Source organism: Helianthus annuus, chromosome 8 (assembly GCF_002127325.2).
Source record: "Helianthus annuus cultivar XRQ/B chromosome 8, HanXRQr2.0-SUNRISE, whole genome shotgun sequence".
NCBI lineage: Eukaryota > Viridiplantae > Streptophyta > Magnoliopsida > Asterales > Asteraceae > Helianthus > Helianthus annuus.
In genome coordinates this window covers 85453309-85468641 of record NC_035440.2, presented here as the reverse complement: position 1 = coordinate 85468641, position 15333 = coordinate 85453309, and the positions used below count along the sequence as shown (strand labels likewise).

The 15333-nt window shown below is 36.2% G+C and overlaps 1 protein-coding gene across 1 annotated transcript; it reads right to left on the bottom strand.

Moving 5' to 3' along the window:
- Positions 1–10899: 10899 nt before the first annotated feature.
- LOC110873284 (dehydrodolichyl diphosphate synthase 2) lies at positions 10900–15216 on the bottom strand. Its single transcript, XM_022122218.2, has 3 exons — positions 14986–15216; positions 14853–14908; positions 10900–11452 (listed from the first exon to the last, which is right to left on the bottom strand). Exons 1-3 carry the CDS (start codon positions 15214–15216, stop codon positions 11011–11013), a joined length of 729 nt encoding a protein of 242 aa, XP_021977910.1. The 3' UTR covers positions 10900–11010.
- Positions 15217–15333: the final 117 nt, after the last annotated feature.

Below are 15333 nucleotides of genomic sequence, written 5' to 3'. Positions count from 1 at the left end.
TAGTGTGAATCAATATGGAATGTTGGTATACAATTTAAATTGATTAAACGGCGTATTGAATTAAAATTAACGTGAACTAATCTACCATGCCATTTATTCGAATCAGAAAACTCTAGCATATAAGTAGAAGTAGTAGCAATTTTATTCATGTTCTTGACAGCCATTACATTCAATTTGAACATACCATTTTGGGCATAGCCCTTGCCTACATACATTCCTCGTTTAGTTAGTACAAATTGTTCGCTCTCGAAAACTAAACGAAATCCAAACTTATTAAGCAACCATCCCGAGACTAGATTCTTGCGCAAGTCCGGGACATACAACACGTTGCTTAGAGTGAGCTCCTTCCCCGAAGTCCACTTCAAGATCACTGTTCCTTCACCCATGATGTCAGCGGTGGCTGCATTTCCCATATACAGCTTCTCTTCTCCAGAAAGCGCTTTGAAGGTGGTAAAGAGGCTTTTGTCTACGCAAACGTGACGGGTCGCGCCCGTATCAACCCACCATCCTTTTGGAGTGTTGGTCACAGTATTGACCTCATCCATCATTGCGCTTTTGTCGGAAATCATTGCCACCAAAGGCATTCCGTCTTCATCCACCATGTGCACACGCTCACGCTTTGGTTTCTTGCATTGGTTAGCCCGATGCCCCGGCTCGTCACAGTTGTAACAAGTCCCTTGGAACGTTTGAGGTTTCTTTTTCACAACCCCTTTCTTCGGTCCAAGGTTGCTAGCCTTTGCTTTCCCTTTGTCCTTTTTCCCCTTGGCCTTCATGCCCGTAGAGGATTGCCCATGCTCAACCAAATTTGCGCTAGCACTAGTCTGCGCAAGGCTGCCTTTTTGGGCAATTCTATTGTCCTCTTCAATTCGAAGACGAACAATAAGGTCCTCTATAGTCATCTCCTTTCGTTTGTGTTTAAGATAATTCTTAAAATCAACCCAACTAGGAGGTAACTTTTCAATCATCGCTGCCACTTGGAATGTCTCGCTAAGTGTCATGCCTTCCGCAGAGATGTCATGAAGTATAATTTGGAATTCTTGGACTTGATTCATTACTGTTTTAGAATCAACCATTTTGAAATCCAAAAAACGGGCTACCACAAATTTCTTTGTGCCAGCATCCTCCGTTTTGTACTTCTTGTCTAAGGCATCCCAAAGGTCTTTGGAAGTCTTGACGTTGTAGTACACATTATACAACGCATCCGACAAGCCGTTTAACACATAGCCACGACATATGAAATCCGAATGCTTCCACGCATCTACCGCACACTGTCTTTGTGTGTCAGTCTCCCCTTCCACAGGTTGGGGAGCGGTTTCCGTTAAGAACCTCGCAAGGTTCATGGTGGTCAGATAGAAGAACATCTTCTGCTTCCACCTCTTAAAGTGTAGACCCGAGAACTTCTTGGGTCGTTCAGCGTGATTGGCCACTGTGGACGCTCCCACAGTGGTGGCGTTAAGGGGGGTTCCCGTCACAACACTTGTGTTGTTAACGTTGATGTTTTCGTTCGACATGCTGAAAATTAAAATTTTAAAGTGTAGTCCAAAATTCTGATTTACGCAAAAACCAGAAGTAAACTATTAAATTTTAATTTTACCAGAAATTTACTGTTTAGGCTTTTAAGTCCAACTTTGAAGGCCAGAAACAAATTTTTTTTTAATAATTAGAACTTACTGATTGGCTTCTAAGTAGGGATGGCAAAAATACCCGAGCCCGAAGGGTATACCCGAAACCCGACACAAATGGGACGGGTATACCCGATACCCGACGGGTATTGGGCCGGGTATGAGATTAATTTTAAAAATTTTCGCGGGTATGGGTCGGGTATGGGATTAGGTGATACCCGACCCGATTACCCGAAATCACATACCCGTTTACCCGAACTATATACCCGATTTTTTTTTAATTTATACTTTTATTTTCCATTAACCCTTGTCTATTAGTGATTTATTTTATTATGTTTATAATGTGAAAAAAAATAAATTTTCTTTTAGTATATGCTTTTGATAATAATATTTATATTTTGTATGTTGTGAAGTATATGCATGTGAGTGTATAAGTATTATAAACTTATTATTAATTTATGATAAAACTTATATGTATGTATGTACATTTTTAATTTATAATAGTTGTTGTATAAATAAAATAATATAATAATTACAATAGTAAAAAATGTATATAGAAATCCCAACGTATATCTTTTAACAAACTAATGGGTAACCCCGATACCCGTGGGTATACCCGATACCCGACGGGTAATTACCCGACAAATACCCGACGGGTATTGGGTCGGGTATGGGACGCGATTTTATAACCGGGTACGGGTATGGGATTACCAATACCCGGCCCGAACCCGACCCATTGCCATCCCTACTTCTAAGTCCAACTTTGAAGACCAAATCAGAAAGTTTATTACCAATTTATAGGACAATTCTGAAGTAATCAAAATTGTTTCCAACCAAAGTCGTTCCTTTGAAGATGAAAACAAAAAAAAATCTGTTTTTAAAACACAATCTGAGTGAAACAAAACCGGTTTGAATCACAAAACAGAAAGGTTTTGATTACAAGAACGATTTTAAAAATTTGTTTTAAGATTGTAGGAACCGTTCGCGTAATTAAATAAAATAAAACAAATTTTATTAATACAATTACAATACAGAAAATAGAAAGCTAAAATTCTAGTATAATTACAACTGAAATAAACCAAAATACAAGAAGGAGTAGAAACAGAATAGCTGAGGCACGTGTAAACACGCTTCCCTTAAAACAAATTCCGAGTCTCCCAGGAGCACTCGTTTTGTTTCCCAAGGTACAACAGCCGGAGCAGTAGTACTGCCGGAGTTCGCCTACAACCCGAAGGTTACCTTGAAGAATGCAAGAGAGAGATTAGAAAAGTTGTGGAGAGAAAGTGAATTGCTGTTGTGTTGCTGGGTTTTCGTCGTGTTCTCTACAGCAAGGTAGGGAGCTGTACTTATACAGCTCCCGGTTTGAAACGGCCAAAAACGAATTAAATGAGAGGTTTAAATTGCATTAAACGTCTTCAATGCAATTTAATACGTCATTTAATTCTCAGTCAAAGCCTATTAACTCGTCAGTTACGAAGCTGGCGAGGACACTAGTGTGTGCTTCCATGAAACAATAAGGATGGAGAGTTCCACCTTAAATACCCATTTAAGTTTCATCTCTCCTCCGATGTGGGACAAGGTGCTACTTTCCCTTTAGTTTCAGCATTGAATGTTCCAAACACCCAACTTTGAGCATCGATATCTCATTCATCTTAGCTCTATTTTGGACGTGGTTTAGTTCGTTGCGAAGCTCTTCCAACATAACACAAACCCACAGATAAATATATAAAACCCGCTCATTTTATTATATTTATTTCTAGTCCAAAATAGGAAAAAATCATTTTCCTATATTTATGAAAACTGCTATTTTCACCTATTTTTCCAATAGAAACAAATGTTATGAATACTAAAAGGTTATGAATACATATCAAGAAAACTATTTTCACTAACATTTAGTAAATAAAAAGTATGTTTTTGCGTGCATAAGTACCAAGTGTTTCATTGTGCACAACAATTCCACGTCAAGTTTTGGCATTCTTTAACTCCAACAATTGTTATGTGATCAAACATGCCCCCAATGATAAATGTGATGGCATTTCTAACTAAGGATGATCAAATGGTATCGGGTACCGATATCAAATTTTCTAAACCGATTTGATTTTTGATACCGATTTAGTACCAACATTTAGCATTTTTGGTACTGATTCGGTACCGGTATTTACCATCAACTACCTGTCCGTACCGGTACCCATTTTTTGGGATTTTCGATACCGTTACCGGTTGGTACTGATCCCTAATTCTAACATTCCGAGGTGCTTGCTCAACCTTTGCACATAATTTTGTTTGCCAAGTGTCAATAGATATAAGTAAATTCATGAGTGATATTAGGGAATTTATAAATCTACTCTTACTTATCTATATGTCATACAAAGTACATGTTTTCAAGTAAATTGTTAATTAATTAAATTTTGTAAACATCAACTGTACACAGCTTTATGTTTCCCATGTAAATCCAAGTTACAGGGCCGGCTCAACTATTTTGGTGGTCTAAGGCGGAACAAAATCTTGTGTTCTTTTTCCCAAAAAAATGTATGTAATTGAAAGTTAAACTTGAAGGGCCCAAGTGTAATTATTTGAAAGATTGTGTTAAAATTTAAAAAAAAAGGTGTTAAAATTTAAAAAAAAAGGAAAAAAAAAATTGCTGAACCAAGGATTCAAACCCGGGTCTCCAACATCCATAAATACACAAAACCACTACACTACCAACCATCAATCTGTTGATAACCCACACCCTAAATCTTTTATAAATGGACTGTGATTTCATCAAATTATGGAGGCCCTATAGTTTTGGTGGCCCAAGGCCCAAGTCTCATTTGGCTTACCCTTGGGCCGGCCCTGCCAAGTTATGATAAGGTTTAATCACAATGTTTTGTGAGATTAGGGGTCTAAATAAATTATGAACGTTCAAATCATACTAGCATTCTGGAAGTGAGGATTTTACCTTGGTTTTCTTGTAAAATTCTATATCACTCCAACGGCTCTCATAAGTGAAATTCTTTGATTCCACTTGAATGATGTCATCATAAACTTTAATAACATAAAATTAATATCTACAATCAAGGCTAAACACAAGTATCACAACATACCCTACAATACACATACACACACAGAAATGCAATATACTAATGTAACCATACACATGCACGTACACATATATAGCCACACACACACACAAACACATGCGTTCACATGTATACACATACATGCATAGATATTAGATCTCGAAATTGAAAATGACTGCCTCAAACAACATGTTAAGGGAGACAACAATGAGCGAACGATGAACAACTTTGGGTGATAGTAGTGTGTTGATCAGTTCTGTTTAAGGCATCATGGAAAACATAAAAACATACATGTGATTGCAGACATGTCAGCAGAGAATCCAGTAAGAGATGCAGCCATCGAGTTCGACATGCTTGTCAGGGTGATCTGGTTCCTCCTTAGGGTTCAATCTAATGATGGTGATGATGAACCGATAAAGGGTAATCGGTTGAGAAAGAGAGAGAGAGAGAGAGAGGCGAAAATTGATGTTGTTGAGTAATTAGGTTGTCTAACCCTTTAACCTCTATATTAGTCTCCTTATATATGCACACAAGAGGAAACCTAATTCGTTAATAAGGGTAATATGGTCCATCAACAATTACCAACTAATTATTTAATATGTTGTTATATATTTTGATCTATATAATGTAAATGATTATAATGGCTACTAGATTAAATACAACATCATAATATATTTAATCTTAAATGGTGGTTATACATATGCAACATCGGTGGTCATGCTGGCTAGCGAAGGGAGTGTGGAGGTAGAGGGAGCGAGGTGGAATGAGTGGGCATGATGGATTGAAAGGGGGTCGATTGCCTTATTCAAAGTCTTTTATTTTATTTAAAATGATGTGTTGTTTTACCGTATAACAAGTTAAATTAGTAATACCAAGTCATTTCGATATTAATGACTTATGTTAGATCATAAGTCTAATATATGGTCCTTAATGGGTAATGTTATCAAATCACATATATCAATCATACCCGTCAACTTTAGTTTGTAAATAGAACAAATCAATTTGATGTTTGACACAAAGTCAAATATGTTTACACTGGTATAAGACTCCATGCCTGCTACGCCAATGCGCTCACAGGACTCATCAATACATCCTCGTTAATCATCAAATCATGGATTTTTGGCAGTGGCGCTACCGACGCTATGAATGCGATTTATCAGATTTATGTTTTAAATCGAAACCAAAAATTAATTGTACTACTAATGGGGAACAGTCCTATTAAAGGGAGGTGGGACTATAGAAGTCTCCCCTAATCTAAAACTTTTGAAGTGTCTGTACATCCCTTCCTTGTCACATAAATTACTATCTATTAGTGATGTTACAAAAGAATTAAATTGCTCCGTTTTAATGCACCCCACCTTTTGTATCCTACAAGATATCAGGACGGGGTGATCATTAGACGTGACACTGAGCGACAAGGGCTATATTAGTAGACGAAATGACTCATCATGGTACTCCTATGTTGGCTCACGGGTCTACAAATAGGGAGGCATGGTTATAGCATAGAAGATTGGGACACCCTTCTGCTAGTTATTTACATCTTTTATTTCTAAAATTATGTTCGTCAAATAAACTATTAAATTGTGAGACTTGTGTCCTGGCAAAAAGTCATAGTCTCATATACATACCTATTATTCAAATAATACAAGGGTTACTTTATCTTTTTATCTTATTCACTCTTATTCACTCGGATGTTTGGGGACTAGTAGAAGTTATTGGGTGACAAAAAATTAGTTTTTTTTTTCTTTTTATTGATGATTGCACATGAAAGACATGGTTTTACTTTTTAAAACAAAAATATGAAGTCTTTGAAAAATTTACGATATTTTATACAATGATACAAACTCAGTTCAAAACCAACATCCAAGTCCTTCAAGTTGATAATGGAGGGTTATTTATAAATAAACCAATGGAACAATTTTGTCAAGAAAAGGAAATAATTCATCAAACGTCTTGTTCAATTCCCACACACCTAAACAAAATGGCGTTGTTAAACGAAAAAAATCGCACTCTCTTAGAAATCACTAGGGCCATCTTAATAAAATCACAAGTCCATAAGTGTTTTTGCTCCAAGCTCTAGCTTCTGCTGCTTATCTCATCAATCGGTTGCCAATTATATCCCTTAATCTCAAAACCCCGTTCCAAAATCTATCAAATCGGTCCATGTGCTGAAAAGTTCATGTTTGTGGGCTATGGTGTTAATAAAAAGGGATATCGGTGTTATAGTCCAAAAAAGACGACATATGTACACTACTATGGATCGTAATTTTTTAGAAATTGGATTTATCTACACTACCCAACACAATGGACAAGGGGGAGAAAGAGTATTATGAAACACTGGGTTGGTTAAAAATTAAAATATACTTCTATCTCAGAAGAGGCTAACTATAGTACCCACGAGGGCCAGTTCAATGAGCCCACGACCAGTGACACTGACTAGGACACTCCTAGTCTTGTACCCGAGGTAAGTAACTTCCAAACTCTTGATAATATACATAACATTGATATATCTAACCATGAGACAGCCACAAAAACTATAGAACAAGTTGTACATGATGAAGAATAAAACGAGGATATTGAAGATATACAAGAAGAAACGACCGAGAAATATGTGCTTCCTCCAAGAGCAAACAAGGGGCTCCCCCTAAACGGTACACACCTGAAAGATAGTCAAAATCATCTAGGTATCCTATGACAAATATTTCCAAAAGAAACTTATCCAAAGAAGCTAAGGCCTTTGCTTCATCTATATATGCTGAGCAAATCCCAAACTCAGTGGAGCAAGCCTTAGAATCATAAAATTGGAAGAAAGCTATGGAAGCCTTAATAGAAAATGGCCCATGGGAAAAATGTGTCCTTCCTACAGGAAAGAAACCTGTAGGATGTCGATGGGTCTTTACGATTAAACACAAACCGGACGGAAACATTGAGAGATACAAAGCTCAGCTAGTAGCTAAGGGCTATACCTAAACATATGGGATTGACTATTCAAAAACATTCTCACCAGTTGCAAAAATTAATACAATTCGTATACTCTTTTATATAGCCGCTAATGAAGGATGGCTTCCACATCATCTGGATGTCAAAAATGCTTTCCTTCATGGAGAACTAAAAGAAGAAGTATATATGGAAGCTCTAACCGTTTTTTCTCCAAAGACTTCAAGCCAAGATAGATATGTCGATTGAAGAAGTCCATTTATGGGCTTAAACAATCACCGTGTGCATGGTTAGGAAGGTTCACTCTAGCGATGAAAAACTATCGATTCCAACAAAGCAATTTTGATCACACATTGTTTCTTAAGAGGAGGGGTAAACTCGTGACTTGTTTGTTTATATATGTTGATGAGTTGATTATTACAGGTAATGATGATGAAGAAATGAAGAAATTAAAGACGAGCTTATTGTAGGAACTAGGTTCACTTTTTATTAAAAATATTAATAAAATAAATAATAACGAGACCTCGTTATTTGTGGGAAATTTTACTAGTACAATACCGATTACATAAACTAAATAAACAAATGTAAAATACAATATAATTGTACCAATCTTGATTCAAGCAAGCGTCTTTGGAAACTTCAACCGAACCTTCCAGATCGAAACTCCGCTGCAAGACAAGCAAAATATCGTTGACAGTTTTGGTTGAGGCACATGTTCAACACGCTTCCCCTAAAACAGATTCCGCGCCTCCTCTCAGATGGTTCTGTCTCCCAGGGTACAACAAACGGAACAGTATGTGTACTGCCGGAGATGACTCTCATGCCCGAGATAACACCGGTATAATTTGGTGTTCATACAATTAGGAAATATGAAGTTGTGAATAATTTAGAGAATGCTCTCCTCTAAAGTCTCATAAGATGTAGAGATTGTTCTTGAGTATATCATTCTTCTACTTCACAAATGAATAAACCATATTTATTATATAATGAGATACCTCAAGACTCATTAAACCCTCATAATTTTGACATAAACAAGATCATTAATCTTGTAATTAACAAGATAATTAATCTTGTAATTAACAAGATAATTAATCTTGTAATAAAAAGGGTTAAACTCTAACTTAATGGATATTAAGTGGTAGTAAAAAGAAATTGCCATTCAACTTATGTCACCAGTGGAAACCGTCTAACATTAACTCTCTAGTAAGTAGACTGGTTTGACCGGTCGAGCGCGCATGCAGGCGCACCTTAGTTGAGCCTGCACTACACTTCCGCGGAGACACACCTTCTTGCGCCACACGCTAATTGGAAGTCGCTACGCACACCAGGACGCCACCTGGTTATGCGCCATCCATACTCGCGCGCCACACGGATGCCACTTTGCATACTTCGCCATAGCCAATGACGTGCGTCTTGCGCCTAAGGAGCTCGCGCCGCATCGACATGTGTCATGCCATGGCATCCGCCTACGCCACCCAAAGGTGCGCCATAAGCGAACCCGCCATGTATCTGACCACGCGCTCATGGGCAAAAATACAAAGGCGGTGTGCGAAGTTCAAAGCGCACCACATTGGGCTTATAACCCCACGTCACGCGCGCATGTGTGCAGGTGCGATGCACCCTTTGGGTCCCCACTAGTGTTTGCCTTTCAAGGAGTGCTCCTCCTTATATACCACTTTAAGTTTTGTCATTCCACCTATGTGGGACAAGGTGACAAATCTCAATCCATTTTTCTCATCTTTGTTTTTTCCAAACATACAACTTCAAGCTTCGATATCTCATTCATCTTAGCTCTATTTGGACATAGTTTGAACACAAACCCATAAATAATTAATTATACAACACATATATAAATATTATTGATGTCCAAAATAATTAGTGAAAAACTCATTTTCACTAAATTTCCAACACTTATTCACCGAATTCGAAATGATAAATTTGAGAAGACTTAAGTACTTCCTTGTGATTGAAGTACTTAGGTCTAAATGGGGTATGTTTATATGCCAAAAGAAATATATATTCTTAACCTTCTAATAGAAGCATAAATGATTGATTGTATGCCTGTCGATACTCCAATGATGATCAACCGCAAACTTTACTTGGAAGAGGAAGCAAAATTAATGGATAAAGAGAGATATCAACGTTAGTAGGTAAACTTATATATCTTTCACATACTCGTCCTGACATTGCTTATGTTGTAGGGGTGGTCAACCAATTTATGCACCAACCTCAAGTTACTCACATGGAAGTCGTACGGAGGATTCTAAGATATCTCATATATCTCATAGGTAAACTTATATATCTTTCACATACTCGTTCCTGACATTGCTTATGCTGTAGGGGTGGTCAACCAATTTATGCACCAACCTCAAGTTACTCACATGGAAGTCGTACGGAGGATTCTAAGATATCTCATAGGGACATCAGGTCATGGGGTCTATTTCAACAAAACAAACATCTTAAAATCCAAGCCTACACCGATGCAGATTGGGCTGGAGGCAAAGATAATCGAAGATCAACATCAGGATACTTTACTCTAGTGGGTGGAAACCTGGTCACATGGAAAAGCAAGAAGCAGAGAGTAGTGGCTTTATCTAGTGCAAAAGCCGAATTCTGGGGGATTGCTCAGGCCTGGCTGAAGTTCTTTGGATACATAAACTCTTTACTGAGATCGGATTCCCGCCAATCGAAGCAAGTAAAGTTATGTGTGACAACAAAGTTTCAATTCAAGTTTCAGAAAACGCAGTTCAACATGATCGAACAAAGCACGTGGAGATCGATAGGCACTTCAACAAAGAAAAACTTGAGACAAGAATTATAGAAATTCCATTTGTCCAATCAGGAGATCAATCGGCTGATAATCTAACCAAATTAAGCCGTTAGTGATAGAAGTTTCAATTCCTGTCTTTACAAGTTAAGTATTGGAGTTCCCACTACTCAACTTGAGGAGAAGTGTTATAAAATAAAACATTTTTTTTTTTTTTTTTTTTTTTTGTGTAAAGAAATCTCTGGATCAGCATAACATCAGTTCCATAATTTGAAGATTTGTGCCATTCCTCCAATTACTAGTTGCAGACCATTGCAACTCAATCAAGGGGATTTGCCAGCACATGATTTGTTTCCTTAGTTCTATTTGTAATGTCTTTATAAGCCTCTTTGTGACTCTTTGTAAAACATAACAACAGCAATAAAAACCTTTTTATTCCAACTGAAAACACTTAGTTACATATCCTGGAGATCTTTTAAATTCTTATATAGTTAACAATCCTGAATCCTTATTCTTTCAAATTACAATAGATTTAATAACTATTTTACTAAACACTAATACATAGTTTTGCAGTTTCTGATCATTGTATTATTGCTATAAACACCAAGTAATATATAGTTTTTCACTTTCCACCAAACCGTCTGGATCTTTTCTGGTACGAGTCTAACGCCTCAATAAAACTAGTCTTGTTAAATTCAAGATCCTCATTTTCTACAAAGTAGAGTTCAGTATACGCCATTTGCCATATCATAAAGTTGTCAATGCTATACTTCCCACCCGTTCGAATCATCAGATCCGGGTTAGGAAACTCTGAGCACTTCGTCTCCAGTTCTTGCTGGAAAACATTTTCATCGATATCCTCGGGTTGTATAACACCATCTTTCACCTTCTCAGCAAGAACCATGCAAGCCTGAATGATGTCGCCACGTCCTGTGTAATCTATCGCTTCGATAATATGAAGCGACTTGTTGTTCTTTGTAGTTTCTTCCATCTTGTTTATGATGTCTAGCAATGAGTCTGAAATTGAGTCCCTTTTGCCTATTACCGAAACCCTAATATCATTTCTATATGAAAAAAAAAAAAAAAAAAAGTAAATGGTTTGTTAGAACTAAGGGGCAACACATTTTCTTAAAATAGAACTTAGAATTTATATACGTGTGAATTAAATTTCGGTGACTTGGGTCCATGACGAATACAATAATTTTCAGTAGGGGAGCAAAATATAGACTGGTAAAAAAAATTTCTGATAAAAATGCTAAGGACACAAATTATATATATTAGTGGTGAGGGATGATGAACAGTTTGTTTTTGTCTTTTACTTGCTTTATTTTCTTTTATATAAAGGTTGATAAGAGATTTTTATAACAATCAAGTTTGGTGCTCTGGTGGAAAAGAACCTTTCTTATAACCTTTAGCTCCCAGGTTCAAATTTCAAATTCTGAACTCTACCGGTTTTATTGCTTAGTTTTTTTATTTGGCAAAAGCAAAAATGCTTCCAATATTAAGAATTGGTCCATCAACTTCAACTATAACAAGAAGCCTTCAACCAGTAAGGCTAACAAAATACTTGGTTGACTATTTTTATTTAATTTAACAATTTTTTTTTCTTTTCTAATTCAAACTAAATGTATTTATATGTAGTTAATGATATTTTTTTTGATATTAATGATTTTTTTGTTATTACATAATAGTTAGTATTGTCATCTTAACAGACCAATGTTGATACCAGTGTCGGTTCTATTAAAATTATTATCGATACCAAAACAGGGTTTCGGTTCCGAAAGTATTTAGTACGGTACCGTATCGGATCAAAAGTAAATAACGGGTGCCGAATTGGTACAAAAAAATGGTTTGGTTCATTAGGTATCGGTACCCAGTATTATTTGTTCATTCCTACCTTTATAACTTTTACTTATATATATATATAAAAGGCAATTTGTATATACACTTGATCAAGAACCATGAATAGTAACTTTATTTTTATAAGAATATATAGCTTCTAATTATTTTTTTATTTAATGTATTATAATAGTTTATTATTATATTTGCTTTTAGTAATATATTTTTAACTTTTTTTCTTTTTTGAAAAACGTATATTTCCTTTAATATTTTTTAATAATTCTTTTTTTCTTTTTTAGAACATATATTAATTTATCGATTAATTCGATACTTCTTTAATAATTGAAGTTTATAACTTTATTTCTAAAAACTTAAGTACGTAGTTGTGTTTGATTATTTCCCTGACATTTCGTTATAAGTTTTGTTAAAAACGAAGCTATATGCAAAATAAAGTATTTATTTGGTATTATAAAACGGTACGATGATAAACTAAACAGTTCTAATGGTTTGTCTTTCTAAACAACATGTTTTATTTTTAAATTACGTTTGTTTTACATTATCATTTGTTCGGTTACGCCGCAACGCGCGATGTCAAATATACTAGTTTAATATTAATTTCCCATAACTTCTAATAAACAAAAAAGTTGGTATAAACAAAAGTTACATAAAAATAATTAACATTGATATTAGAAATGAAGAAAAAATAGAGTTATATTAGGTTCCACTACTATAAACATATCTATACTTGCATTGAAACAGAAGGTAAACGGTTAACGAACTGCGCCACTACTCCTTTTTAAATAACAAAACTAATTATTTTAAAAACTATATCCATAGATCTCGAGATTATAACATTACCATGGATGATCATTTGAATTTGACTAGGTAAAGTCATAACATTATTATGTATGAACCTTTGAACTTGACTAAATAAAGTCATAAAATTACCATAAAAGAATATTTTCAACATAGGTCACCAAGCTTTTGATTTTAGGGAAAATCTCGAAAATGCTCATTGTTCAATACCAATTTCCAAAATGGTCACCTCCCAAGGAGAAAAGTTTCACAGATCCATGTACATGGGAAGCGTCATCCAATACAAACATGACACGTGGCGCCTCCTAGAAGTCTCAGACGCTTCCCAAAAGTCTCAGACGCCTCCTAGATGTCTCCTCGAAGTCTCAAACGCTTCCTAAATGTGAGGAGTTCAGAAGTCTCAGACTTTTCCCACATGTCATGTTTGTATTGGATGACGCTTCCCATGCACACATGGATATGTGAAACGTCTCTCCCAAAACGGGATGTGGCCATTTTAAAAATAAAGCTTGGTCAATGGTTATTTTCTAGATTTTCCCTTTATTTTATTTATTTTTAATAATAAAAGGTCATACTTCTTCTATGGGCCTCATGACAGGGCCGGCTCTTGGGCCGACCAACCCCTGCCGTCGCTCGAGGCCCAAATATTTAAAGGGGCCGAAAGGTTTCTATGAGCTTTATATATATACTTAAAATTATATATTTAATATATGCATCTACTCATAATACAAAAAAGTGTTGGTTGTGAAGTGGAAAAACCATCTCAAGATAATGTAAAGGTCTCAAGTTCAAGTCTTGACTCCACTATCAAGGGTTTTTTTTTTAATTCGATTCCCCAACCACAATTTTCAATTTTGGGTCCAAATTTTTTTTGTCGCCTGAGGCCTAAATTTTTTTAAGAGGTCTCGGGAACGGCTCTACTCATGATCTTGTAATTATTATTCCCTAGGGGGTCAAGTTATTCTACAAAGGCTTCTAATTGTAAGAAGTGTAAGAAGGATTTATAGAGTGACAAGTGTCCAATGACCTAAAACTAAACCCACTACATCACCACCAAAAACCTAAACACCCACCCCCACCCCACCCCACCCCACCACCACCCAAAAACCTAACCCCCCCCCCCCCCCCCCCACACACACAAAAACCTAACCCCCCCCCCCCCCGGCAAAAAAAAAACAAAAAAAAAAACTATACCTCATTAAAAAACCCCCAAAAAACCTAACCCCCCCACCCCACCCCCAAAAACCTAAAAAAACCTAACCCCCCCCCCCCCCCCTCCAAAAAAAAAAAAAAAAACCTAAAAAAAAACTAAACACCCACCCCCACCCCCTCTCGGCAAAAAAAAAAATGTTTTTTTTTTTTTAGGGTGGGTGATGTGGGGGGGGGGTTTAGGTTTTTGGTGGTGGTGGATGTTTAAGGTTTTTTTTTTTTTTTTTTTTTTTGTAGTGGGGTTTTTTTAGGCTATTGGACACTTGTCACTCTATAAATCCTTCTTACACTTCTTACAATTAGGATCCTTTGTATTTGATCCTAATCCATTCCCTAGGACCATAGTTTTAAGCTAAGATGTTTGAAAAATGGAAACAACTTGAGTCTTATTATGTCCAGGACCATAGTTTAAAGCTAGAAATGTTTGAAAAATAAAAACTTGTGTGAAGAACTGATCTGCCTATGACTATGAGGGGCCTTTCCCCATGCTACAACACTGAATCCGCTTCTGTCTGGTCAACGGACCCTCATGACCTTTGTTTCATATATTTAAAAATATATGTTTTTTATGTTTCACTCAAATAAAGTTTGTGTAAAAACCTTTCAAGATCTTCCAAGCACAGTTTCGTTATGTTTGTTGTAACATCAACCTCCTCCTGCATTCATAATAAAAAAATTATAGCCAAGGAAATAGGAATTTAAGATGCTTGTGATTCTTGGTAAACTTTCTTACTTTGGATCGATGGACATTCGCAGAAGAAAGCGTAGAGATAGAGAGAACTTTTATTCGGAGCTCGCAGCAAATCCGTGCAATATCGTTCAACTGTTCGCCGCTAGCACCATCCATGAACATTATCGCGACGTGTGTCGGCAACAATTCTGCTTGAAGTCCATCATACAATGTTTGATATTTTAGTTCTGCTACACTATCCTCTTCTTCAGCAATTAAAATCGATGGGGCCATTTTCTTGTTTTTTGCTGTTGTATGTGTCAACCTATTTCTATTTATAGAAGGTTAATTTGGAAAAAACAAATAAATAATTTGTATCCATTATTAAAGCTCGATGGCTAAAGGCTGCTG

Excerpts from the sequence above, each read along its gene's own strand:
- LOC110873284 (XM_022122218.2), bottom strand. The coding sequence starts at position 15,216 with ATGGCCCCATCGATTTTAATTGCTGAAGAAGAGGATAGTGTAGCAGAA. Across the intron at positions 14,909-14,985 it reads CGAATGTCCATCGATCCAAA|GAGGAGGTTGATGTTACAAC; the intron begins GTAAGAAAGTTT and ends TTATGAATGCAG. Across the intron at positions 11,453-14,852 it reads TGCTTGGAAGATCTTGAAAG|AAATGATATTAGGGTTTCGG; the intron begins GTTTTTACACAA and ends TTTTTCATATAG.